Consider the following 25,342-nt stretch of genomic DNA (forward strand, 5'->3'; position numbering starts at 1 on the left):
CTCGATACATACATCTCTAGCCTGGCACAGTGTGGGTGTGTTAGGGTAACACTATCGGCGTGAAATCGTGCTGCACCGAGCTGTTGTTGCTGTGCGATTGTGTGTGCAATAGTTGTGAATGCCTTCTTTAAAAAAATAATTAACTTCGGTAGTCTTATGCTCCAGAACCACGATATGATCGTGAGGCACGTCGTACAGCGGGGGACACCGGGTTAATTTAGACCACTTGGGGTTCCTTAACGTGAAACGCCTCGTTAAGAATAAACAGATAACTGCATGTTTTCTACGCATACAGCGGGAAACGCAAACGAGGCTCACGCATGCTCGAGATGACATTATCTTTACTTTCAACCTCACAAAGTGAACAACTGTCTCAGTGCCTGCGTATTGGGCATACATACCGCAGGCCAAGCTCTCTCAAATTAAGAGCGATACAATACAACCAATGCTTCCTGTTTGACATATTTATTTTTATTGTCAGTGCCATTTTTATCCGCAGATAATCATTTGCGGACATCACTTAAAATGCAGCGATCTGTGTCGACGCCGTGTTCATCCCGACTGTTTTTCGTGAACGAAAAATCGCTTTGTTTCTTCTCACGGTTGGACTCCTCGTCCCGTTCCAAAAGCATCGAAAATGACGTAGCAAAAAAGCTATTCAGATAAAAAAACGAGATAAAGAAATCGTATCATTAGCATTACAGTTGAGTAGTTCTGGCTCTATATTGAAGTAAGCAGTGGTCGCGACGAGCAAGCAGACACAGGCAGTCGTTTCCCCTGCGCACTGCTGTTCGCTTGGTGGAAACTTCGATAACGTGTACAGCTTAGATTTAACGAATACATCACGAGATCGCACAAGTGCCTTATCCTTCGTGACCATAACCTATGTTTTGTCTTGGGACTTTGCGTCATCATCGTACGTCCCCCACGCTGTCGCGTTATCCTCAATGAAATTCAACATCATCCTATTGGCCACTTCCGGTTCGTCGACGGCCGTGTAGTGTCCCGCTCGGAAGATGACCACGTCCGTCATGCGTCCCACCCTCACGAGGAGACCGGAAACGGAATGACACGTGGGGTACGCCTTCCAGTGAAGCGGCTGCGCTTTCCGGAACTCCTCGGCGCCAGTCCAGTTCAGGGACCAGAAGTATTCCTGCAGGTTCCGTGACGGGAAGAGCGTGTCCATCTGTCCCGTATAGAAGAGCACCTTGTACGACTGCAGCAGGTCCTCTATCTCGGTGCTGGTGGAACGAAATAGAAGGAGATTTCGTTCAAGAGAAAGCCCACTCGATTAGACTGGTGGTAGAATTAATGTCACAGAAATAATAAATGCAAACGCTATTGTAGCTATGCAAGGTAGCCGAGAGGCGCTGATGAAAATTTCATCTCTTGATTTGCGAACTCACCGGCAGGAATTCGTAAACTGCATAATGCACAAGAAAGTAATTATTTTAAGTTAATTCGTGTTTTAGTGATTGTTAATTAGTCGATTATGCATTTGGCTTTCACGTGCAAGTGCCAATTTGGTAATCCATCTCGATGACTAGGATTATGCTATCTGCCTCAGGGGAGATTAAAAAATTTTGCACACACACACACACACTCGCACACGCACGCACGCACACACACACTCGCGTTACACTCGCTGTCTACTAGCAAAACGTTGAACTTCTCTCGTAGCAATGCGCTGTACATCTTGTTAAATACTACAAAAGAAGGCCAATGATATTTCTGCGCGGATTAGGTTCGTTATACGATGGGCAGTTTCACATGCAGTGACAGAAACGAAGAAAGAAAAATCACTGCTGCTGCACGTGTTGCAGATTTCTTTTTTTGTTGAACGTCGTCACACGCGTTGGCCGTGGCACGGGTTCTGTCAGAGCGCCGCCCATGGTTGCCCCCTGCTCGCAGAGAAGTTACGCCTGCTTCGCTCTATTAAAAACAGCACAAGAAGTGGTAAGAAGTTCGCGTTTTAATATATGTTATTGAAGGTAACATAGGTATCAAAGTTTTGCAGTCTTTAAAAGCGTTTTTTTAGGACTGCGTAGTCCGCATGTGCTGTGAATGTAACGTCGCACAAAGTAAGGTAGACGTCGGCCGCGTCGGGAGGCAGTCCCATTTTGGTGGCGTCTGCTGTCGCACCGCCCACAATCTCTCCGATCGCTATGACTGCGCGATGGCGCGACCCACTTGGCGTAACCCACCACCCGCAACCTCTTCCTTCATTCTAGCTTTCTGCCACTGTTGCCATGCGCCACTCTCAGTTTGGTTTCACGTAAGTTCCACGAAGTACAAGACGTTAATGTAGTTTCACACTCGTTCCGCCAACTAAGCGGACCATTCCTACCAAAGTGTTCTTATTCGCTTAGTCGAACTTACGTATAGAAGGAGACTAAGACTGGGGGCACTCGCGAGAAGCGTTTGAGCGACGAAAAAGCGCTGTGTCGCCATGTGAAAAATCGCGGCACGTGAAACAGCTTACGCTTTTCATCGGCGCGACGAAGGAGTTAACGGAAGCGAGGCGCACCTGATGTCAGTCAAGTAGTCGTTTTTCAGGCTCGTCGACACCCTGCCCTCGGCCTTCATGAACTCGACGTCCCTGCCGATGTGCACGGCTCGCTTGAACTCGTCGCTCTGCACGTACTTCTCGTACTTCAACATGTTGAGGGGCTTCTCGGAGTAGAGCGCGCTCGCCTGGTTGTTGAAGCCCGTGAGCCTCTGGAACAGCGTGGGCTTCTTCTCCGACGTGAAGATGGTCTTCCGAAGCCGGAGAAGCGCGGCCAGCTTGCCTATCAAGGTCCTCGCCCTGCGTCTCATGTCGGCGAAGTTCTCGGCAAGGCTCTTCCGCCCCTTCTTGGTGATCAGCGACATCTCGTACAGGAACTCGGACGAGTCGGCCACCTTCATGAGGTGCCCGAGGAAGCCGGCGCCGAGGATAACGCCTCGAAGGTGCAGCGGGACGTGCGGTTCCTTGCCGGCGTGGATGGCGTGAGAGACGCCGACGGAGAACCTGGCTGCGAGAACGAAAGAGAAAAGACGTAGTAATCTCGTCGAGTGAACCTCTTTCTTTATTTTGCTTACCCTCCCAGATTTGGTATGGTTGCTGGGTTGGTCAATATCACGAAGGATATGTTCGTGGATATACAAAGCTTACATGTGCGCCTAATGAAAGTGCCAATAAACGGGGCTTACATAACCTCTGTATGCGGACCAAGTGTGCGCACCTCGTATTCTACGTATAACGAAATAACTTCCCTGCACAAAACGTGAACACACAATGTCGGCTTACAGGTTTCTGTAAAGTTCGCCGATCTGTTAACGGAATGGTGAGTTATGTTTCACGGATTCCTCGGTTTAATTGATTTTCTTTGCTTTAGCCTTTCGGCACGTACCGCTGCTTGTTTGTCCGTTCTAGGTCAATCTTCCACAATAGGCAGGTCCCACTTTGATTCCTACATAAAACCGGAACATAATTTGTCGGCTCAAGGGTTGTCCCTAAGGGTCACCGATTTGGTAATAGAATAGTGAACTATAAATTTCGGAGATGGTTTGATTCATTTTACTTTCTTTGACTTAGCCCTTGGGTATGTGTCACTGGGACTGTGTCCTTTCTTCACCAATCCTCCAGAATGGGTATGTCCTACTGCAGCAAAAGAGGTACGGAATTCCTAAACGCCACTCGATGCGTGTCGTACTTTTCGTTGCATAAACCTGTCATCACCATTTTTCCTACAACCAACGTCATGCGTCGCCTTCGCCCTTCCGACATCGCTGCGCATGCGTCTCTCACTCTGCACCCGCATGATTTGAAGTTTGCATTTCGACTTAACTCGTTAGCCTTGTGGGTCATAAGCATAAGAGAAACTGCACTCATCGTCGTTAGTTGCATTTTGTTTTCATTGGAAGAGCGGCACATAGCCAGTGTGGCATACACCCAGCGATTCAAGGTGGGATAACAGAGGTTCGCAGAAGAGCGGCACACACCCGCTGAAACATACCCAGTGGCCCGAATTGGCATGAAAGTGGTTAGATACAGACAAAAATATTGCTACGAACTGAGTGACGTACCGCCCTACCGCCCCCCCCCCCCGCCCACCTCCTCGACAAAAAAAGAAAAAAAGAAAAGAAGGAATGCTTACAGATAATTACCTCAGAATACAAGACAATACCAAAGAAATTTGGCACTTTCGCCTGAAGTCAGAGAACTGAAGCTGTATAAACGTTTAGGGTTGCGTTGAAGGGGTCTCAGGACACTGGCACGACGAGGAGCACCGCCAGCTGAGTTTCAAGCCCCGCATCTCAATGGTGCACAAGATGCGAACGACGGAAGGCTGCCGGTGTTTCACACCACTCATAAAAAATAGGCAATTTCGCCCGAGGGCAAAGTACTGAAAGCAACATCACGGTTCGATGCTTCCCCTCCGCCGTGGGTCGGCCCGGCATTGTACTGTCTTCGGGATCGGCCCACGTATGGGGAATGCCTAACGCCAGCTTCACCTCCGCCGCGAGTCAGCCCGACACTGCACCATCTCCGGGATCAGCCCACGTATGGGAAGTGCTGAACGCCAGTTTCACCTCCTCATGTTCCTATGGGTGGGCAGCGCAACCAGCATGAAAGATGAGAGGAACTACACAATACGTCCGGGTTGCGCTGCCCTCACATAGGAACATGTTCAATCACCAACTCGCGCAGCTTGCCGTGTTAATTCACCTCCTCCGCGGGTCGGCCAGGCATTGCACAATCACTGGGATCGGCCCACGTATGGAGAATTTTTTTTTTGCTTACGACGCCAACAACGACACGAAAATTTCCTTGGACGGTAGAGGTATACAGCTTCGTTGTAAAAAAAAAAAAAAAGAGTCCGTGTCTCGTGCGTTGGGGGCACGTTAACGATCTCCTGGTGGCCCATATTAATCCGGGGCCCCCCACTAGGGCTTTCCTCACAATCAAATCGTGGTTTTGGCTAAAGCCTCAGAATACAAACCTTAAACTGAGCAGCGCAACACCATAGCTGCTGAGGTAACGCGACAAGTTTAGCGTTGTAGGGCGGCTTTTACAGTAGATATAGCTGAAGCTCTCACCGCCGTAAGACTCTCCTCCCACGTAGAACGTTCGGTTCTTGTACTCGGGAAACATCATGAGGAACTGGTCGAGGAACTTGAGCACGCCGCTGGCGACGTCGTCCAGGTTATTGGCGTATCCCAGCGATAGCTTGGTGAAGCTGTAGCCGGCGCCCGGCGGCTGGTCGAGGTAGACGACGTTCACGTGTCTCTGGAGGGAGTTCCGTCTTAGGAAAAGGTGGCCGTTGTCGTCGATGCCGAGGGGTCCGATCTCGAGGAACTCGCCGAATAGGGATGACAGTCCCGGACCACCTTGAAGCCAGAGAAGAAGCGGGTAGGCATCCGGGTTTTTCTGTAACTCAAAGAAAAAGGAATAGCTTGGTGTCTGCATAATGAGCGAATGACAAACGTATCAGCCAATGCATTTCTAGTCGATAGATTTATAAGATGAAGAGGTCAAACACCCCGATCAGTGGATGACGCTGTGCTGAAACCCGCAAGCCTAAGGTAATGCCATGTAGCCATTACACATGAAGCTTGCGTGACCAGCAGTGAATAATTATATTTCAGTAAAACGTTTTGGCGGGATTTTGGTGTATTTCCCTTAACGTGATTGAATGATTGATTCGGTAGTTAACGCTCATCCTAGCCGTGTTCTCTTGTATAGGTTGTGTTTATTTGTGACATCATGAGAATAAGAATGAATGGATCAATGCATGGAATTATTGCTTCTGTACATTGATCATTCAATTATTCAATGGAGCGATCAATCAATAAGCTACGAAGTTTTATTACTCAAAGTCACAGTACCAATTTCTGCGCGACACGGTAACGTTACCGTAACGTTACCGCGGTGCCTGGAAGCTGTACAGCTTCCAGGCACCGCGCTCCTCCAACAATGGTGGGCGGTAGAATCAAACGCGAACAATATAGAGGCAAATTTGCAGACGCAGTAACGCTGGTCGGCAGGAGCGTAACAAATAAGTCCTGCGCACGCCATGATGTCATTGAGCGGCGAACCCACCTGTTTTAAAGTGAAACTTTATACAAAGTCGCAGTTTCGCCCGAAAGGCGAAGCGTTGATTGCGATGACAAATTAGTGGACAGGTATACGAAGTGAGGATAGTGGTTTTAACGGCCGTATAAACTTGTAAACATAGGTATACTAACCAGATTAACAAGGATGGTGTCACGCCCGCAGAAGCACACAAGAAAGCATCTCACTCGATGACCATGGAAACTCGCTGTAAGAACGCTGCAGTGAGGAATCGCGGCTGCGAGAGAATTTACTTTCTTGCTGCGTCTCGCATCAGCGCTAGCTAAGCCGCGAAAACACAGCGCACGGTGGACTCTGTCCCCGTCGTAGATGGCTTTCAAGATACAGCGGACCCGGGCGGCCGCGCGCAGCAGCTCGGGCCGCCCGGAGTAGAGCGCGCCTCCCCCTCCCCAACTCCTTACCCTCTCCCCGGAGCCTTGCGCGGGACGGAAGACGGTGTCATTCCTCCCAACTTTCCTCCCTTGCGTGCGCAAGATCGAGCCACCATCGCCGGCTCGCCCTCACACGCAGTCACTCGCACATACAGCATACGGCGTGCGGCGACGATTTTATTGGCCTTGGATTTAATACGGAACCTCACGGCGATGGTTACAGCAGAAATTCGCCTTGCGTGTGCATATAATTGCTGCCGCAAAAAGAGGCGCGGGTTTTACGAGACGAAACCACGATATGATTACGAGGCAAGACCCCGCATTAATTTCGACCACCTGGGTTTCTCTAACGTACACCCAATGCACGGTACACGGGCGTCCTTACATTTCCTCCCTGTCGAGATGTGGCCGCCGCGGCCGGCATTTTATCCTGCGCCTTCGGGCTTAGCTGCGCCACTGTAAAGTCCGAGGGCCTCGTTGTCGTTGTCGAGGGCCCGTCCTGTCGTTTGTGTTCTTCTTCAGTCCTGGTCTATTGCGCCTTGCTCTTTACTCATTAAAGCATGAACCAACTAGCCCAAGCAAGAGTTTTACTTTAGTTGTCCGGTATCCGGTAGATCATGGCCTCAAGTGCGGTGAAGGACAATACGTGGGAAGAGCCGAGAGCAGGGCGTCCTATGCCGCCGTTTATTCCAGCAAGAAGACGAAGAACTCGTTCCGCGCCCCCTCGATCGTTGCACTTCGTTCGCCTTTCTTTTTGCGCGAGCTGTTTCTTTGCTTTTGTTAGAAGCCACTACGCCAGCACCTCGGATAAAGCGAAACTTTCTTTGACCAGCTCACCGCTGCTTCATGTCCGCAGGTCGGTCAATATCGTGGATACGCATATCAGCACAGGCCTGTACATGTAAGTACTACATGTTGATCAACAAAGTGAGGCGAGTTAGTGCACCTCTGCTCAGCGTAATGAAACCGTACATCACGACATAAAACCCTTTCATGTGTTCTAGCGTCGTAAGTTCTAAGAAAGCACACAGGCCTCTTCACGGAAAATCGCATGAAATTTAACGGCACACTTATTTTTCTTACTGTTTAGAAAAAGTTTATTTCGACAAGAGACGATATGAACACTGAGTCATAATTACGACACAATTCCACCGGGACGATAACATGTAAGAAACGAAACACAGCACGTTTTCAACGTAAGTAATGTCCGAGTCCTCACGCACTAACATATAAACACATATACCCACGGAAAGGAACAGTTACACATAAACTAAATGCCACATGTACAAAATGATTTTCAATATATACAGTGTACACAATGGTTATGTACAGTGATGATGTGATAGAACACTTTACACAATTTTGAAGTGATGTGCACGAGATGTGTATATACAAAAATGATCATGTATACGAGAGGACACACAGACAGAAATCACGGGCACCTGCATTCTATGTGCATTAATTGAATACTTCTGATATTCTGGCTACAAGAACCAGGCTGGACGAAAATTCAGCCATACGCGTCCATCAGCCACCGACAGAAAACGACATGACCATTGTCGAAGGAACTCTTCTTCTCCAAGGAAGAACAACTCCTCCGACAGAAACGACAGTAGCTCAGAGTAGAGCCTCCCCATAAGTGGAAACAGAGCGCGGTGACGACGTCCCGTGGCAACTGCCTCGCACCGGTTACGCCATAGACAGAAGGCCCCCGCAGCAATTAAATGTCGCGCGAAGCGGCCACGTGAGCAGCGACCAGACGTAATAAAGCGGTTAACTCCAAGGCCACGAAATCCAGTATGCACGGCCCTCCAAAATATCCTGGCAACGACGCATTGCAGCAGTACATGTTTATTGGATTCTTGAAGGGGGCAATTGGGACACCGCGAAGATGGGACAACGCCCCACCGCTCAAGCCTGTCCCGAGTTGGAAGCACCTGCCACCCTAGACGCCACATGAAGTCGCGTAGGTGGCCAGGCAGGAATTATGCCGTTATCGCATCCCACGACACATTATTTGAACGTGCGAGGCGCGCTGGGGGAACTAGAGGAAGCAGTAAGGCTGACATAGTATCTACTACACGGTTTTGAAGAACGTCTACATCAGGACATACCTGTTGTATGTGGCGATAAAATGCCACGGCCGTACAGTAAAATGTAGGTGCGTTTAACACTTGTGGTCCGCGATTTAAGTGTACGCCCGGTAACATGTAGCGAATTTTTGTGCCAAGGAAATAGCAAGCGAGTTCACGCGCTGGACACTGATCATGCTGTAACAGACGGAGCAGAAATCGCAGAGCAAGCAGCCGGCAGCGGACAGACACGGATGGGAAGGCGAACCCACCGCGAGAGCGTGGTTGCCCAAGCGCCGCGCGACAGACCAGTTCTGTACGGCCCGACCAGAAGAAGGCACCAAGAAGGGACTGCAAGGACCTAGTAACCCGTAATGGTGGCTGTACGACGTGACAAACGTACCACACTCGGCCGCAAAATACAGACTGCGCTAAGTACCTTCTTTCTGATAGGGGTAAATCATACCCTTGAACCTCTTCAATATTTCGCCTTACATCTTCAAGAATTGAGAGCCACACAGAGTCTGATATGCCATTAGAGGTGTAGTCAAGGCCTAAAATGCGAAGAGAATCGCTCTTTTGAAGACGGAAAAGGGGACTTAGGCGTGTCTGTGGTGAACCAATGAACAAATAGCGACATTTTGAAAAATTTAGCGCAGTACCTGAAATATTTCCGTACTCAGTGAAAATTCGGAGGCTACGGGTTAAGCTATCTTCATTCCTGAGATATAATGTGATGTCATCGGCGAAGGCTGTCACCTTCACAACACCGCTACCAGGCAGTGGGAGACCGCATACATAAGGGTCTCTCACTATTGAGCGCAGAAATGGTTCAAGGCTGAGCACAAAGAGTACTGGGGATAGAGGGCACCCTTGACGAACGCCACGAGTAACGGGAAACGGTGCACTTTCTCGATCATCAAGGAACAATGTACTTCGGATATTTGAATAGGTATTCCTAATAAGGTCAACAAAATTTGACGAAAAGCCGAACGAGGTCAGTACATTAAAAATGTAGTTATGTTCGAGGCGATCGAATGCCTTTTCTTGATCTAGTGAAACTAAGAGACCACGTGCCGACCTGGTGAGCGTGTACGTCATTATGTCACGCGTAACGAACGAAAGACTGTGTATCTCTCTGCCAGGGACTGAGCATGCCTGATGGTGTCCTATTAGGGAAGGCATCAGGCTTCTCAAGCGCCGGGTGAGAACAGCTGTGAAGGTTTTGTAGTCAACGTTGAGAAGCGTGATTGGCCTCCATTCCTCTGGATGAATTGATGACGGATCGTGTTTAGGGCTTAGCACAATACGACCGTCCCGAAAACTAAGCGGAAAATCAAAGTTCTCAAAGCATTGGCTGATAACAGATACGAAAGTGGCACCAATATCTTCCCAGAATGTTAGATAAAACTCAACGGGTAACCCGTCCGGCCCTGGGGCCGAGCCACGCTTCATGGAAGATAATGCTGCCTTCACTTCCTCGGCTGATGGTCGTGCACAAAGACGGTCAGCTACCTCAGGTGGAACCTGAGGCAGCCCACTAAGCAATGTATGAAATCCTTGAGAGCCAGAATCTATTTGCGTGGTCGTACGCGCCATGTTTTCAAAATGCGTTACAAAGAGTGAATAATCACGCGTGGGAGGTGGTGTAACAGGAAGTGCTCTTGGGGCCGCAGAATCGAGTGCATTCGGCTGTCTAAAAAGCGAGTTTCTTGAAAAGCGCAGAACTTCGGGGTGTGCACACGGATTACGTCTGCATCGCCAAGCAGCAGCTGACAAAGACGACGCCGCGATGAGGCGTTGGAAACGCCTCCGTAGCTCACGCTGCCATGACTGCATCAACGGAGTCAGTTGATTGACCCGAAGGGCGATGCGGAGCTTCGTGGCAGTATCCGCCAGTTCTTCTGACATACGTCGTCTGAGTGCACGTCCTTCAACTGAACAGTGCAGACGCCACTGCACCTTGAGCGCATCCCATGACTCTCGGTCAGATCTAGAAACAGAGGCGCCCAAGACTCTTGACAAACAAGAGCGCGAGCGCGCGTCATGTAGAACGCGGATGTCTAGACGCCAAGGTTTTACTGATGAGGAAGCAGGGAAGCGAATTTCAAGTATTACTGGTTTGTGATCGGAAATATAAACAGGGGATGAAGGTAACGTTATGACATCAGACCGGGTGACATACTGAGCTAAACTGCTTGGAACATAGGCACGGTCTAACCTGCTTGACGACGCACCGCGTCGCCAGGTCCAGGCAAATAAAGAACCATGAAAAAGTCTATATGTATCGAGCAACGAAAAATGCTGGACGAGGTGACGCAACTCCCGTGCGTTCCAATCAGGGCGACCCCAGCCCGGGCCTTGCACATCTGCTCGCGTGTCTAAGACGCAGTTAAAATCCCCAACAAGCACCACGTGACGACCGTCAAGGAAATACACGTCCAGGTCACGAAAAAAATCATTGGACTTAATGGCCTGCGCGGGTCCATATATGCACAAAATCCGTAACCTAAATGAAGATAGCACACAATCAAATGCCAATATTCGCCCAGTCCCATCATAAAAGCCATGATGATCTCGTAAGAGAGCTCTGTTGAAAATAATAATACCAACTCCGCTGGATCGTGATGTCGCGAAGGAGAAGTAACAGTCTAGGTTAAAAGTGCGTTTGAAAGTAAGGACATGTCCAATGGTGAAAAAATTTGTTTCTTGTAAACACAGTATGTCACAATTTTTTGCGCGGGCCACGCTGATAACTTCGGCTTGTTTTACAGGACTTCGGAATCCTTGTGCATTTAATGAAATAATCCTCAGGGTGTCAGCCATATTTAATTAAATGTATCACTAAACTGACCTGGTCGTGTTGTTCAAGTCGGTGCCCCGGGAACAAGTCCAGGGGTTAAGCAGTGCACGCATCATTTCTTCGACCCTCTCGAAGAAGGCCGAGGTTTTTTGGGCCGCTGTAACTCGGCACGGCGATCTGGGCCGCCGTCTGAGCCAGAGGCTGACGCATGAGCGCGCTTTACGTCTCGTGGGGCTGCCATTTCTATGTCGAGTTCATCCAGGCTTGGCGAGAGTCCAACGCTGCTATCAACTCCGAGGCTGAAGCTGTTTTCTGATGAGGTTGATGTCGGTAGCGGTAGGGCGGCGGGATTGATTTCATCTTCGCCGACAACTTCGGCAGCTGGAGGCTCATTCAGATGTAATGGTTGCGTCGTTGCAGGAGATGCAATTGAGGCGGATGAAGCCACAGCAGATTTCGCGGGTATATCGACTGTAGTAATCGCATGGTCAGGTGTTTTATCTGCGTTTAAATCTTTGCTGCGATCAGGAGGAGTGATGGTAGCAGCCGAAGTGGAGGCGCTTTCGGCCACAGCACGCGTGTCGTTCGCTGCTTGGAAGGCCAGCGAACATGGCGTGTTGCGATCCGCCACGTCACGGTCTTCTTTTTCAGTAGAGGAGGCCGGCGAAGATGGCGCGTTGTGACTTCTCGAGCTGCATGCCTCTTCTTTTTCATTTCTTGACGCTGTTTCATGCGGTGTCAGTGCAATTTCTTTGGTTACGGCGTCACGCGCAGTCGCAACCGCAGTTGACGCCGGCGGTAAGGGGGGAAAGGCTCCAGTAGCAGCGTCTGAGTATGAACGCCGCACAGGGCACGCGACCGTAGGGTGACCATCCCCGCAACGCCGACAAGGACGGTCGCATCCGTCGCTCTCATGGCCATGGACACCACAACGGCCACAGAACGCTGCGGTGCACTGTGCACGGTAGTGGTCGCTGGAGCCGCACCGACGACACACGCGCTGCAAACCGCGGTAGTCAAACGTCACACGATGACCAGAGACTCGCAGATAATTTGGGACCGGGGTTGTAGTACTCATTTCCATACGCACGAAGCGTGTGCCCGTGAGCACGCCACGTCGTCCGCTCATAAGACCAGCGTTGACAGACAGAACCTTGCCGTATGGCGATAGTGCCTGGACGAGGACTTCGTTCGGGACGAAGGACGGCAAAAAGAGGCAGGTTACGTTGGTTACCTGCGGGCCGACGGGAACGACGGGACAACGCTCGCCACCGATGACGAGGCAGCCAGCATCGACGATTAGAGTCATGAAAGCCATGCTCTTGACGGTGGCTTGGAAGTTGAGGCCTCCCATGTGCTGAACGCAGTAGACCTCAGAGAGGCCAACTATTGAGGCCGTCGCGTCGACGACGGTCTCGGGACCATTCCCCGTAGGGACAACAACATCGAAGACGTGGGCCTTCGAGGGAGTCCATGACGCTGTAGGCGCCATGGCGTGAGAGGTGGACGTCCCCGACGTGGAACACGCAGGGGCGTCGGTAGAAACGCTTGTTCCGTGTTCCGTACGTTGTCCTGAGCAGAATTGGGATACTGAATTGGGATACCCTATCTTTAAAAACTGCGCGTGTGTCGTCGGATACTCCCGCTTGTATAACACACAATTTTGACCAGCGAAGCAGTGCCAATGAGAACGCACTTGCTAGACATTTTCAAGCAATAAATTAGTAGATGAAACCGATAAATGCTTTGTCGGTTCCTAGGCAACTCTAAAGTGCGCAATCTTCTTATTGAAACGGTGTTTGATTTTCAATTAGTTTCTTTTTATTCTTAAATATTTTTGTATTTGGGTCCCCCATTTTTCATCTACTGGGTATGTGCCTGTGCCATACAGATATTGCATGAGAGTACTCGATGAATTGGAATAAAAGAAATACAGTTGTGCGAATCGCACTTAGTATAAAGCATTGAATTATAACTATGTTTCTGCGTTTTCAGATAGATAGAAAAAAAAATCTGGGATTTATCCGTCAAACTCCGGTTTCGAGGGACCGTAGCTTCGAAATACTCATGGAATGGTTTTGTTCCTCGGCCTTATGCTAGCGCATTTCGACGCCAACGCAGCAACGCATGACATCTTCAAAAAAAGAAAAACATGCCAAAGCGAAGAAAAAGACTGATTGGACGTAGAAAAACATAATCAAAAGAAGTTTTCTTAGTAAGGAAGTGTTCGCTTAACGCAAGTAGATGGGGAAGTAGAATGAATACGCGGACAGAGGGCCACCCGCAGAGGTATACACTCTCCCATACCGCGCCATTGCACGCACTTTCTTCTTTGTCAGAACACACCATGAACACGCGCCGAACTCTCCTGAACCTCTCCTGGCACAGGGTAGGCCACCGAGCTTTTACCCTGCGCTTCCTGTGCGCCTGAACGCTCTTTGCTCTCTGAAGCCAGGAGACGCTAGTAAGCTTCGGTGAGGAAGTCGATCGCACACTTGACATCCTTTAGGAGGAAAAGCGATCTGACGCAGTTGGTTCTTTTAGGAAGTACTACTAGAGAGTGTTTGAGCAGTGGAATCGTTGTGGCGAAAGGATAATTACCAGCGAACTGCAGCACAACAGTGATTCATTCTGGTTCTGGGTTCAAACCCACAACGTGAGGACAAATTTGCCCCTGACATTCGGTACGTAGTTGCCGTTGTTTGCTCAAGTTGTGCCAGGTAACAATGATATCCTCGGACTTGCAGCGTACTTTTTTTTTTGCATTATCTGGCATATGGTGTTAAATAAATTGTTGCGCCGATGAACTTTTGGCGCATGCATGCCTACGACTGTAGCCTCTCCTTTCCCGTTTTGTACTGAATCTCCCAGCTTTCCCAGTAGCTCGCGCAAACGTTGACAGCGCATTTTCTATCTTCCGTGTCGTGAACAAGAAGGAGCGTGCGACAATCGCGCATGTAAACATTGGAGAGTATGCTTTTATATATTAAGAAAAATGGTAACTATAGTCGGACACTACTTAAGCCGGCAGTGAAACCCCGCCCACGTCCTCATAACCGCCAGCCACTGTTCCTCCGCGAGGCTGCAAATAGTTCGCACTTCAAACTTTCCGTGTTACCTAAATAAGGCGGTAACTACAGAAATAAAATCATAAGCGCGTAATTTTATACGTTTTCACTCGACTATTATAGTGGAACGGTGAAAGCCTAATTCGTTATTGACCTGAATAAATGCTTGCTTTGCTGCAACTATTTACTGTCAAGCTTCACTTCAGTTGGTGTCGAATTTTCATGAATAAAACGGGCTCAGCAGAGAAATGAACTCTGCCGCGGACCTTTGAAGAGTGAACTGCTGAGACTCCGTTCACTTTGTCCATGTCTGTGCGCATCTCATCGCTTCCGCCGGCGAAAAGGCTCTTCAAGAACAGCAGAAGCTCCGGGGGTCTCAAGTACGACGCAATATTGAAAACGTCGCATGACGACGACTTTGTTTGCTTCTGTGATTGACTAGCGGAGCAACACAATGCCGCGTGGTCCGTGTGCCTCGGTTGCCAACTACTGTCTTTTTTAAGTTGTATCCTACTATAGCGATAATGATTCTGGTACCAGTTTCCCAATAAAGTTTTTTTAGTACCCACAGTGTATTCATGTATTAGAGAACAGTTGCCTAAATTTTGCAAGAAAAATAAAACAGATTTTGAAGCATGTAACTGTATGGTAAGGCCAACCGGACCGAAAAATCATTTCTTAAAAATTAACTATGATAAATACCATCCAGATTTGCTAAGAAATAAACTCCATAACCGCAGAAGCCTCAATATAACCACTGCACGAAGGTTTCGCTTATACAGGGTGATTTTACAAGTACAACAGATATAAAAAAACATCCCTGTGGCAGTTAGCATAATTCTAACCCTTAATCTACATCACTCGATGAGGCGGCCATTACCCTTTCGCGAGATTAAATGCTTAATTGAATAATTAATAGATTTATGCGAAATAACTTTATAATTAATTATTTTGCCACTCATCTTCCAATCGCCAGGTACTCCCTGTCGGTCCCTGCGTGGGAGACGCCCACTGCGCGCTGACGTGCGTCCTGCAGGACTTCTATTAAAGTTTTTCCAATCCAATCCAATCATCTTCCAATCAACGAATTGTAGACGATGACTTCTCAAGGCATATCCACTTCGAACGATTTCTCAGGACACCGCCAGTTTCAAGATAATAAATTTGAAACTGTATCACGAAATATATTGGCATTCCAGTTACTTTTGTGCTTCATTGTATAAAACAGCCGTTTTCATAAAAAAGTAAGGGGAACAACAGTGCAATTTTACCGCAACTTTGACGGCCCATATCTCGAAACCAGCGCTATATTCAGAATTCGTTCCACGTCTATATGCCTTGCAAGCTCGCTAGCTATAATTCGTGGATTGAAATATGCGCGTAAAGCAATAAATCAAAAGTTAATTAGCGTAATTATGATCACTACTCAAGTAAACATTTAGAGTTCTCGAAAAAGTAATGGCCACCTCACCGAGTTAAATAATTTACTTCAACAGTTAGAATCATGCAATTTACCAAAGACATTTCTTTTTTAATTTGGTGCAACTAAGAATACCTTATATAGGTTCCAACATATGCATTGAATCTGAATATTTTTTTGTTGTCGTTGTGTCCCCGAAAGATGGAACATTTCTTGGGGAAGGGTGTTATTGGTCACGCAAATTCCGATGCATATTACAGCAGAATAAGAGCCAGTTGAGACAAACACATACAAACCAAAAAATCAAATTTGATACATTTCAGAGGGTTGCTCTTAGGCGCCCGCTCTCTAGTCTAGCGTCGGCCTCGGCGACAGCGTAACGGACAGAACGAACGAGTCACCGAAGAATAAAAAAAGAGAGCGAACTCGGAGCGTAGCAGAAGATGAAAGACGGCGATAGCAAAGAGAGCGCGAGGAGGAAAGCGGAGCAGGAGGGTACAGCGGAAGCATGAGAAGGAAAGCGGAGGAGGAGGATGATAGGATGGCGAAAGCGTGAGGAGGAAATCAGAGTGCCGCACGAGACGTGCTCCGCGGCGGCGACCCGGTACGAGATGGCGCCATAGTAGCTTGCGCGTCACCCGGTCGCCGATGACGTCATTATATGGAAACCATATATGGAAACAGAACGCTGGCGTGGGCTTCGGACTTACTGCGCATGCGCTACTTCGCCTGCGCCGCCACCGCTAGAAAATGCGCTCCGCGTGAGCCACGCATTCCTGGGTTCGCGCTTTCTTCCTGAACAATGAGCGACGCAACCGGTGGAGGCCCTTTGTCTGCTGCTACTGATAAACGAGCTGCCCGAGCAGAGGCTCAGCACCGCCGCCGAGAGGACCCTGCCGTTCAGATGGAAATTCCTTGCTAGAATATATTGCGAATTCAAACCATCTAAACAGCTGCGCTCAAAATTTGGCATTACGGAGTATCGTAATAGTCGGTGAGCTTTTACTTCTCGAAACTTCCTCTGCTTTGCTGTTGCCTTATCAGTAAAGGCACTTGCAGAAAGGTGGCCTCGTTCAAATCCGATGTTCACCGCTCGTTCGTGGTCTAGGTCTAGGTACATCTTTTGGCGCAGCTAATTCTGTTGCTTTGCCTTTGTTTGTATACCCATACGCAGCATAGAAATATGAAAACGCCAAGTGACTGCTTCAAAGTTGAAGTATATTTGTCATTGCTGCGGGTCGAATCAAAGTTATTGAAGTATACATGCTGTCGCGAGGAAAGGATAATGGAGCGCAGGTGATTACCGCATCAACATACGCACCAGGGCGCGGATGTGGAGAAAGAAGAGGTTGCTCTTTTTCCACCTGTCGATGGTGATGTAGCCAGAGTGTGTCTGTGCCCCGATGTAGTGCTCGAACAACTTCACTCGGCTCAAGTTCCTGGCTATGTCGATCTGGCCCGCTTCGATGTACGGCGTCAGATAGAGCGACTCGTAGTCCCTGAAATATGATCAACATGCCTCATGATCTACTAACAACATATTTAATTCGAAGCTTTCTTTACCTATTCTCGCGGCTTTCGCAGGCTGCCTGGCTGTTGCGTTGGTCGCTATGTCGCCAGATATACTTTTTGTACGTATACACAAAGGTTGTATGAAACTACCCGCGAAGTGGCTTTTTCAGGCCAAATTGTGGGCTGACCAAGTATGGCCACCTCGGTTTTTGCGTAACAAGAAAATAAGTTTTTACGTAGAACTTGAACACATCATGTCGGCTTACACGCATCTCTAGTACACACCAATCGGTTAATTAATTGTGAATTATAGTTACCGCATTCCTCGAATTACTTGATTTTGTTTGATTTAACCGCTCGGTATGTGTCACGCGGTAGTCGCGCGATCCTCCAGAATAGGCATGTCCCAATGTGACGCAAGAGGTACAGAATCTCTAAATGTTGCTTGATACGTATCATGTTTTTCTGTCCGTACACCTGTCATCTCCATTCTTCCCTCGATAAGCGTCATACGCCTTCTTCGTCCTTGTGATATTGCTCCTTATACATCTCTCACTGTGCATACGCTTGATTTGTTGCATGCGTTTCCGCATATTTCGCGAGCTATTTGGTGCACAGATATAAACATGGCATAATGATGTTGTTTCGTCATTTGTATACAACATCTGAAACATTTGAAGAGATTACTCGCTGCGCAGCACAAAAATAAATAAAATCGTACACATCGCCGTTAGTTGTAAATCATTTCCTTGCCCGCTTCACAAAAGCCTCGCTTCCCATAGATTGCAACATGTTCGTTCCATTTGCGGGCTTTTGAATTTACGGGCGTGTAATCGAACAATATTACTTTGGAAAATCGAATCGTTTGTACTAATTCATTCGTACCGGATTCGAGAGTTCACGATTCCAACTTGTCGAGTATTCATTTTGTTCAAGTACTACAAGTGGCAAGAGCACTTGTTGCAGTCTACAGGGCGAAATACAAGTGCATGATGATAATCTTTCGACTGATTCTGTACGAGAGAAACGCGGCTGTAGCGCAGCTAAATGGATTCTTAAGCGAACGCTCACTTCGGCACAACAGCTTCCAGTCGTTAAATAAGCATAACTCGCCTGAGGCAGCCTACGAACTTGGCATCCTGATTTAAGCACAACACTTTGTTATTTTGCCACTTCCACCACGCTTGGATTGCTCTTTAACATTGCGCTAGGCACCGCATTCTTTTCAAACAATGCATATTGCGCTCACCTCCCTTCAATGAGCACTGCTATCGACAACGTCCATTTCGTGATGCGCTGTTCCTCTGTTTCATTGCTGTCATTGTAATCGTGCACCAGGTACAATCTCTGTTCCTTTGTTTTTAACTACGAGCTTCGCAGTTGACGTGACATTCACGTGTTAACGGCATTCGATGTATCAAATAACGTTAACTAACATCTTTCTGCGAAACGGATTTAAATTTTTCATATTATTTTGCTTAAAAATGGGAAACATTTGACATTTTACTGGATATTAGCAGATAATTTTTCTCCAATATTCTTGTTTGATTCTATTCGAGAACTTCACTATTCCAGCACCCCAATCATACCTTGCCTCCACAGGTAGATAAACAGATATAAGCACATGAATGCATGGATACACACACACATATATATATATATATATATATATATATATATATATATATATATATCTATATATATATATATATATATACATATTCTCTTCTTTGCATCAGCGCAGCCACAGATATGTCACCTTGATAAAAAGGGAAACGCGCGTTATGTACTCGCGGAGAAATCTTTTATATGCTGCCGTGATCAAATATTCGAAGGACTAAAATATCAAATGTCTGAATCGAATGCTTCGACTCGAGATGACAGTAAGTGTTCGACCTTTCCAAGGTTCGCACTCTCTTCATTTCTTTTTTTAAAAAGCTCACGAGGATTAAGAGGGGAAATTAAGCGGAAAGCGAATACATTTCATTCCACAAATTGGGCATGGATAACTGGAAACTATTGCTAGTTTCCGGATTTCAGGATTTTAGTTTCAGGATTTCGGGCCATACGTAGACACGACTACGTCATTGTTTCATTTCAGCACCGCAATTGCGATGTGCTATGAGGTAATGAGCAACATATTTAATTAGGTAAACTTAGGTAATTACCAAATCGAATTTCGCTTTTTTTGGGGGAAATGCATCCTTCCTTTTCAAGAATGTTAATCTGAAAGACGAAATGAAGCTATCTGCTACATGGGTTTCTTTCTATATAGATACCCAGAATAAATAGAATAACAGGCACTGTAACCTCTTTCAATGTGATCTACTTCAGCGCTTTACGGCATGTCGCTAGTATTTATTTTCATTATTTTATTCGCGCTGGTGATTCGCGATGCTATTGAATTCGTTTGGTTCGTCACAGCTTGCAGGTGCATTGTATTATTTCAAATCACGTTTACAGTAAACATTCCGCAAGGCAGTTCCAGGGCTGGATTGCACGGCTATTGTTTCCGCTTGTGACAACTAGCGTCAATGCTGAGGCCAAACGGATTGATAGGAGGCCGACAAACTTTGGAATTTTCCGTGAATCTTTTCCTTTTAGCAAATCTCAAGCTTCCTTCTGTTCGGACTGATTGATTGTTCTTTCAATCAGTTTCTACATCTCTAATGTGCCTACAGAGTGTACAGTACGATAATTTAGTTTTTCATAACTAATGTCGCATTGTTAGACCTATAACCGTTCGCACAAATTTACTGGTAGGTAATGCAGTAGCCGGTCGCCGTCGCTCGGCGGCTATGACGTTATGCTGTTGAACGAAGTCCTGGTCGCGGCGGCCACTTTTCATTTAATATGCAACTAAATATAGGTACACAAGTGTTTTAGTACTCTGGCTGGGTAGAAATGCAAAAAAATACTGGGCTAGTCAGATTTACATGCGTGTAGAAAACAGCAGGCAGGCCAAACTAAACCGCATTCGTACGCTACGACGTCTCTCATAGTCCTTGCGTTGTTTTGGCGCTGTTAAATCAATCAATCAATCAATCAATCAATCAATCAATCAATCAATCAATCAATCAATCAATCAATCAATCAATCAATCAATCAATCAATCAATCAATCAATCTTGTTTTTTGTAATATATATACATACCTACGTCACCTCTAAGTCATGAATGCAGAGGTTTCGTTGAAGCCTAAGAGTGGCATACTATTACAAAAGTTATACAAATAGCATCAATGAGGCCTTGAACAGCCATAAATCAGTAAAATTAACAAATCACCTAATATTATAATTTACTATGTACGCCGTGTTCACGTCATACCACGTATGACGTGAACACGGCATACGTAGTATGACGTGTTCACGAAAGCGCTATTTCCTCAGCCTGTTCACGTCATACTACGCATGACGTGAACAGGCTGAGGAAATAGCGCTTTCAGGATAAGCAAGACATGTAGACAACTGAAACGGGGTACCTGCAAAGAAATAATGCGTCGCTGTGGGGAGAATGTCAAGTGACGGAATCAGTAAGAGCTGCTTATAGAACACCGTGAAATAAACAATCTGTGCTCAAAAAAACTCAGTTCAGTGAAGGGCTTTCCTGCTGTCCAGTTGAGAGTGGGCGACTCGAGAAATGTGCTGCAGGCACGAGATGAGAGAAGCAGAATAGTGGTTTAGCCGCGACATTGCCGTGTTCTAAAAGGGGCAATATTCTCAACGCACATGATACAACACCCGGAGAGAGTAGTCTACCGAGAGAAAGGCCCCGTTAAAGGTACTACGCTAGCGAATATTCGGCAATACTAGTTCTTTGACAAGATTATTGAGGAATTATGCTATTGATTTATTGGAAGAGTACAAGGCAAATGACAACAAGCTGTGCGCCTTATCAGCACCTTAAGGGCACTTCGAGCTAATTTGGCAGTACGGAAGGGGACAAAGCGCGTGATATCCTAGAACGTCCCTTCCCTCGAAAGCCTGTCTCGACTCGTACCGTAGGATAATGATCCAGTACTGCTCAATCTAGTACCGTAGGGAATGTTCGCCTTTTAGCAGTGCTGGGCCTTAAAGCTGAACGGAGCGTTAACGAGATAGCGGTCGAGATTAGCAACAGAAGTTTACAGTATTGATGCGAGTAGCATTCTTAGGATACTTCACGCACTTTCCGGTTTGTTTCCGTGTTCTAACAAATTTCCTGCCCAGCTTGGGTATCCGGGTAGTCAATGGTCCAATGGGTAGAGCATCGGGCTACTGTGCTGAGGGAACCGTGTGCAAAACCAATCGATGGACTAATTTGGGTCAATGAGTACGTGAGTGCTGGTGTTCAATGAACCTTTTTCATGCCGATTAAGATCACTGGGTATGTGCCACTGTTCGGTGAACTTCTTTGATGTCAACTTGAGTTACTGGATATATGTGTCGTTCTTCAACGAATCGCTTTCACGGCAACTCGTGTCAACGGGTATGTGCCGCTTTTCAATGGCAACAAAAAATAAATCAATCCTTGAACTTCTTTGTGCTACTTGGTGGAATAAAACAAGTGTCGTATACGGGTGCGACAGGTTCTACCAGCAAACCGAAGGATGGCGTTCGTTGCTCGAACGATTGCTCGAAGCCGACTTGCGTAGTCAGTGACGTCAATGGATGCGGCTGTCAATTTCGTGTCGAAGAATTCACCGAGTGCCCAGTGTCGGGTGCCGAAAATACTTCTTTTCCCATGGTTAGCAGTAGTTAGGTCCTGAGCTGGTAAGATTCAGCCGTACGGCGAAGAAGCGTTGTCTTCAAGGCGTTGTAGAGATCGTCGTCTGGCACGACACAGAGGGATGTCGCGAATGATGAATGCGTTCGAACGGTTTAGGATGCCGATAACGCAGTCAAACTTAGCTTTCTGTGAGGTGACGCGATTTCGCCGGAACAAGGAATTCGATGGTGACGGCCCAAGGACTAGGGTCCGGAGACAAGAAATCCGGGAGCTTCACGGTGGCGACATCACAAGGTGGTAGCGCTGCGGAGGATGTGGTGTCATCCTGTTGTTGTGGCATGACTTGCCCGCAGGAATATGTGGGTATTGCAGTTCAATTGAGATGGGCGTAACTGAGGTGTGGAAGGTAGTAGTTCTGGAAGCGTCCGTGGTCACAACTTGTAAGAAATTGATCGACGAACTGAGTCACGATACATTGATACAGGGTGTCTTTATTTTCAGCGCAGATTTCTTTTATAAAAGAAGCTATGAGCGCAGCGAACGCGGTAATTTAACGTAGGAATCCCTAGGCAAGGTGGACATACTTTGCCACAGATAACGTAAGCTTCGGAAGAAGAATTAATGAAAAAAAATCATGAATTCGTTTTCTATTTCTACCTTGGGGTAACTGTCTGAATGTTAAATTTGTACGCCGCCGACCACTTCTGTGAGCATCATCACTCGAGACTGTATACTGTATTATTGAGCTGGTAATCGCAAATTCTGACAGTCCTTGTGCCGCCATACAAATTACACTCATACATTCTTCGCCACCATTGCTGCATGCGTGCGTACGGTCTGCCACATTTTGTATCAGAAAGCCAGCTGCAGCACGTTCACGAACGACAGCTATTGTGAGAATCCAGGAGCCTGTCGCCTGCCTGAACTTGTCTCGCGGTAAACTGTTGCTCGTTATTGCAGGGGTAGCAGGATCAATTGCAAGGTCTCTTGTTTCTTTTTTTGCTCAGGATACAATTAGTCTTCTTTAAAGTATTCTGAATTTGAATCTATTATAACTTCTGTGAATCTTACACCAGACTCTTAGCTTTAGACAGTGCACATGTAATCACAGAAAACCATAATGCAAAATGTATTTTGGGATATTCAGAACTTTCTATGAAGACTTCATTCTATGCGATATTTATTCGCTATGTTATTAACATGTGTTAGGTCAAGTTCAAGACAGTCCGAACCCTGCATGTACCCGTATTTCAGGGTGGCATAGGGCCCGTTAGAAAATGCGCATAGAAGTTGACGTTATATTTCCATGTAGGCTGTATTCTAAGAAACAATATGGCATGAGTTGACGGTAACGAAGAGGGATCCATATTCGTACAAAGGCTTAAAAATAGGCAATCCCTTTGCCGTGTTGCTGAGAAAGGCTTTTCCGGACCTGTATCGGTTGCAGGCTTGTTCAACTGCTTATCATCAATGACATAACTTTAGCCTTAAATATTTCTAGAGGAGGTAAATCAGAGACCTGTTCACATCGTTGAAGAAAGTAAATTGCATTGTGCTTTGGAAAAAAGAATGCTATTAGGAAAAGTAAAAAAGAAAGCCCACCTAAAGAAGTGAAGAGATTGGGAGTAAAGATTACGTGACATTCGAACATACACATGTCGCCCATGACGTCCTCAAAATTCTTCCCACTCGAGAAGTCAAATTTGTGTTGTGAGAATACTTACTCGTCATCTGTGTTCCCTCCGCTGTCTGCCCTCGAAATCAAAATGGCCGCAAGGCCTACGGTCGCAAGGACGTGAAACCCCATCGCTGTTTCCGAGAAGTCAGCAGCGGACTCGCTTCCTCCGTGTAGTCAGCTCATTCGGAGCACCCGTTTTCGACGATTTCTTTCGGGCAGGATGCGCTGGTTGCGCTGAAACATGAAGACCAGACGACAGAAGCACCTGTTAGGAGCTCCAACGGAACTCGCCAGAGCCCACGGCCGCTGTTTTTCTCGAGCGGCCGCATTGTCTCTGATTGATGGAACGCTGACAGGTATACGCTCGCTCGCAGGCAGTTGGCATCAAGCGCACGTTTATGCAAGAAACAGTAGCGCGCGATTTGCAGAAGTGAGAGCGAAAGAGAGGAAAGGTTATCACGGCTGAACAGCGTGCCTGAGTCTGTGGCCAACGTAGGGGCCCATTAGGTCGTTCTTGTAACGTCGTGGTGTGTCAGCTCGCGGCTATGATGAATGGGATGGTGTTCGCCCGAGAAAGGTTCTGGAGCTGCGCAGAGGAACATTTCCTACTACCCACATAAGTTTAGCTTGGCAGCTACTTAGGCAACATGCTAATAAGGCGCATGATTCGCTCTTCGGAAGGTCAGAGTTATGTCCTGGTTAGCCAACTTTTCATTGCATATTTATCAAGGACGCCAGTGCGGAAGCGTTGTTGTTGGAATGTGTTCTGGCAGTTATTATTGCCAGAACATTTGCATTTGTCATTGCCTTATCAGAAAGCGCTGTGACATGCTTTCCTATAATGATGGGGAGCAATCAAGAGGGCTCGCATTCACTGAATGTACGGATTCTGATAGCTGGGGAACCTTGCTTTCTATATTGTTTTATATCAGAGAAAACAAAAACAGAATAAAAGGAGTAAAAGAAAAATAAGTTGGGTCTGACGTAGCTCGACTGGTGATGAAGCGTTCGCTACTCTTCGGGATTGTTACTCGCGCATCCACCTGTGGCACGTGGTCAGTACGTACTGGAAGCTACACTATAGTCTTCAGTACGAAACAAACAAACAAACAAGCAGACAAGCAGACAGACGAAACAAACAAGCAGACAGACAGACAGACAGACAGACAGACAGACAGACAGACAGACAGACAGACAGACTGACAAACAGACAGACAGACAGACAGACAGACAGACAGACAGACAGACAGACAGACAGACAGACAGACAGACAGACAGACAGACAGACAAGGAAGCAAGCAAGCAAGCAAGCAAGCAAAGCAAAGCAAAGCAAAGCACGTGCGCGCGTGCGTGCGTGCGTGCGTTGCTTTGCTTTGCTTTGCTTGCTTGCTTACTTGCTTACTCTGTCTGTCTGTCTGTCTGTCTGTCTGTCTGTCTGTCTGCCTGTCTGTCTGCTTGTCTGCTTATTTGTTTCGTCTGTCTGCTTGTTTGGAAACCGTAACGCATGCGAACGCAGCTGTCGAAAGGTAACAATCTATGTACGCTACTGTGTATTCAAAGAGTTAGCGGTGCCAAGTTCTGGTGTAGCCTTTTGT

At 47.1% G+C, this 25,342-nt stretch overlaps 1 protein-coding gene and 1 long non-coding RNA gene across 2 annotated transcripts in view; one reads left to right on the forward strand and one right to left on the reverse strand.

Annotated features, from left to right (window-relative positions):
- LOC140213090 (uncharacterized) overlaps positions 1-25,342 on the forward strand; it is a 269,839-nt gene that overhangs the window by 38,396 nt on the left and 206,101 nt on the right. The window lies entirely within an intron of this gene.
- Positions 450-24,052, reverse strand: LOC126528098 (probable serine carboxypeptidase CPVL). The gene is made up of 5 exons (XM_050175967.3): positions 23,794-24,052; positions 17,174-17,351; positions 5,083-5,413; positions 2,528-3,014; positions 450-1,241 (listed from the first exon to the last, which is right to left on the reverse strand). The coding sequence occupies exons 1-5, from the start codon at positions 23,874-23,876 to the stop codon at positions 884-886; spliced, it is 1,437 nt and encodes a 478-aa protein (XP_050031924.1). The 5' UTR covers positions 23,877-24,052; the 3' UTR covers positions 450-883.

The sequence above is a fragment of the Dermacentor andersoni genome, chromosome 9 (genome assembly GCF_023375885.2).
Source record: "Dermacentor andersoni chromosome 9, qqDerAnde1_hic_scaffold, whole genome shotgun sequence".
Lineage (NCBI taxonomy): Eukaryota > Metazoa > Arthropoda > Arachnida > Ixodida > Ixodidae > Dermacentor > Dermacentor andersoni.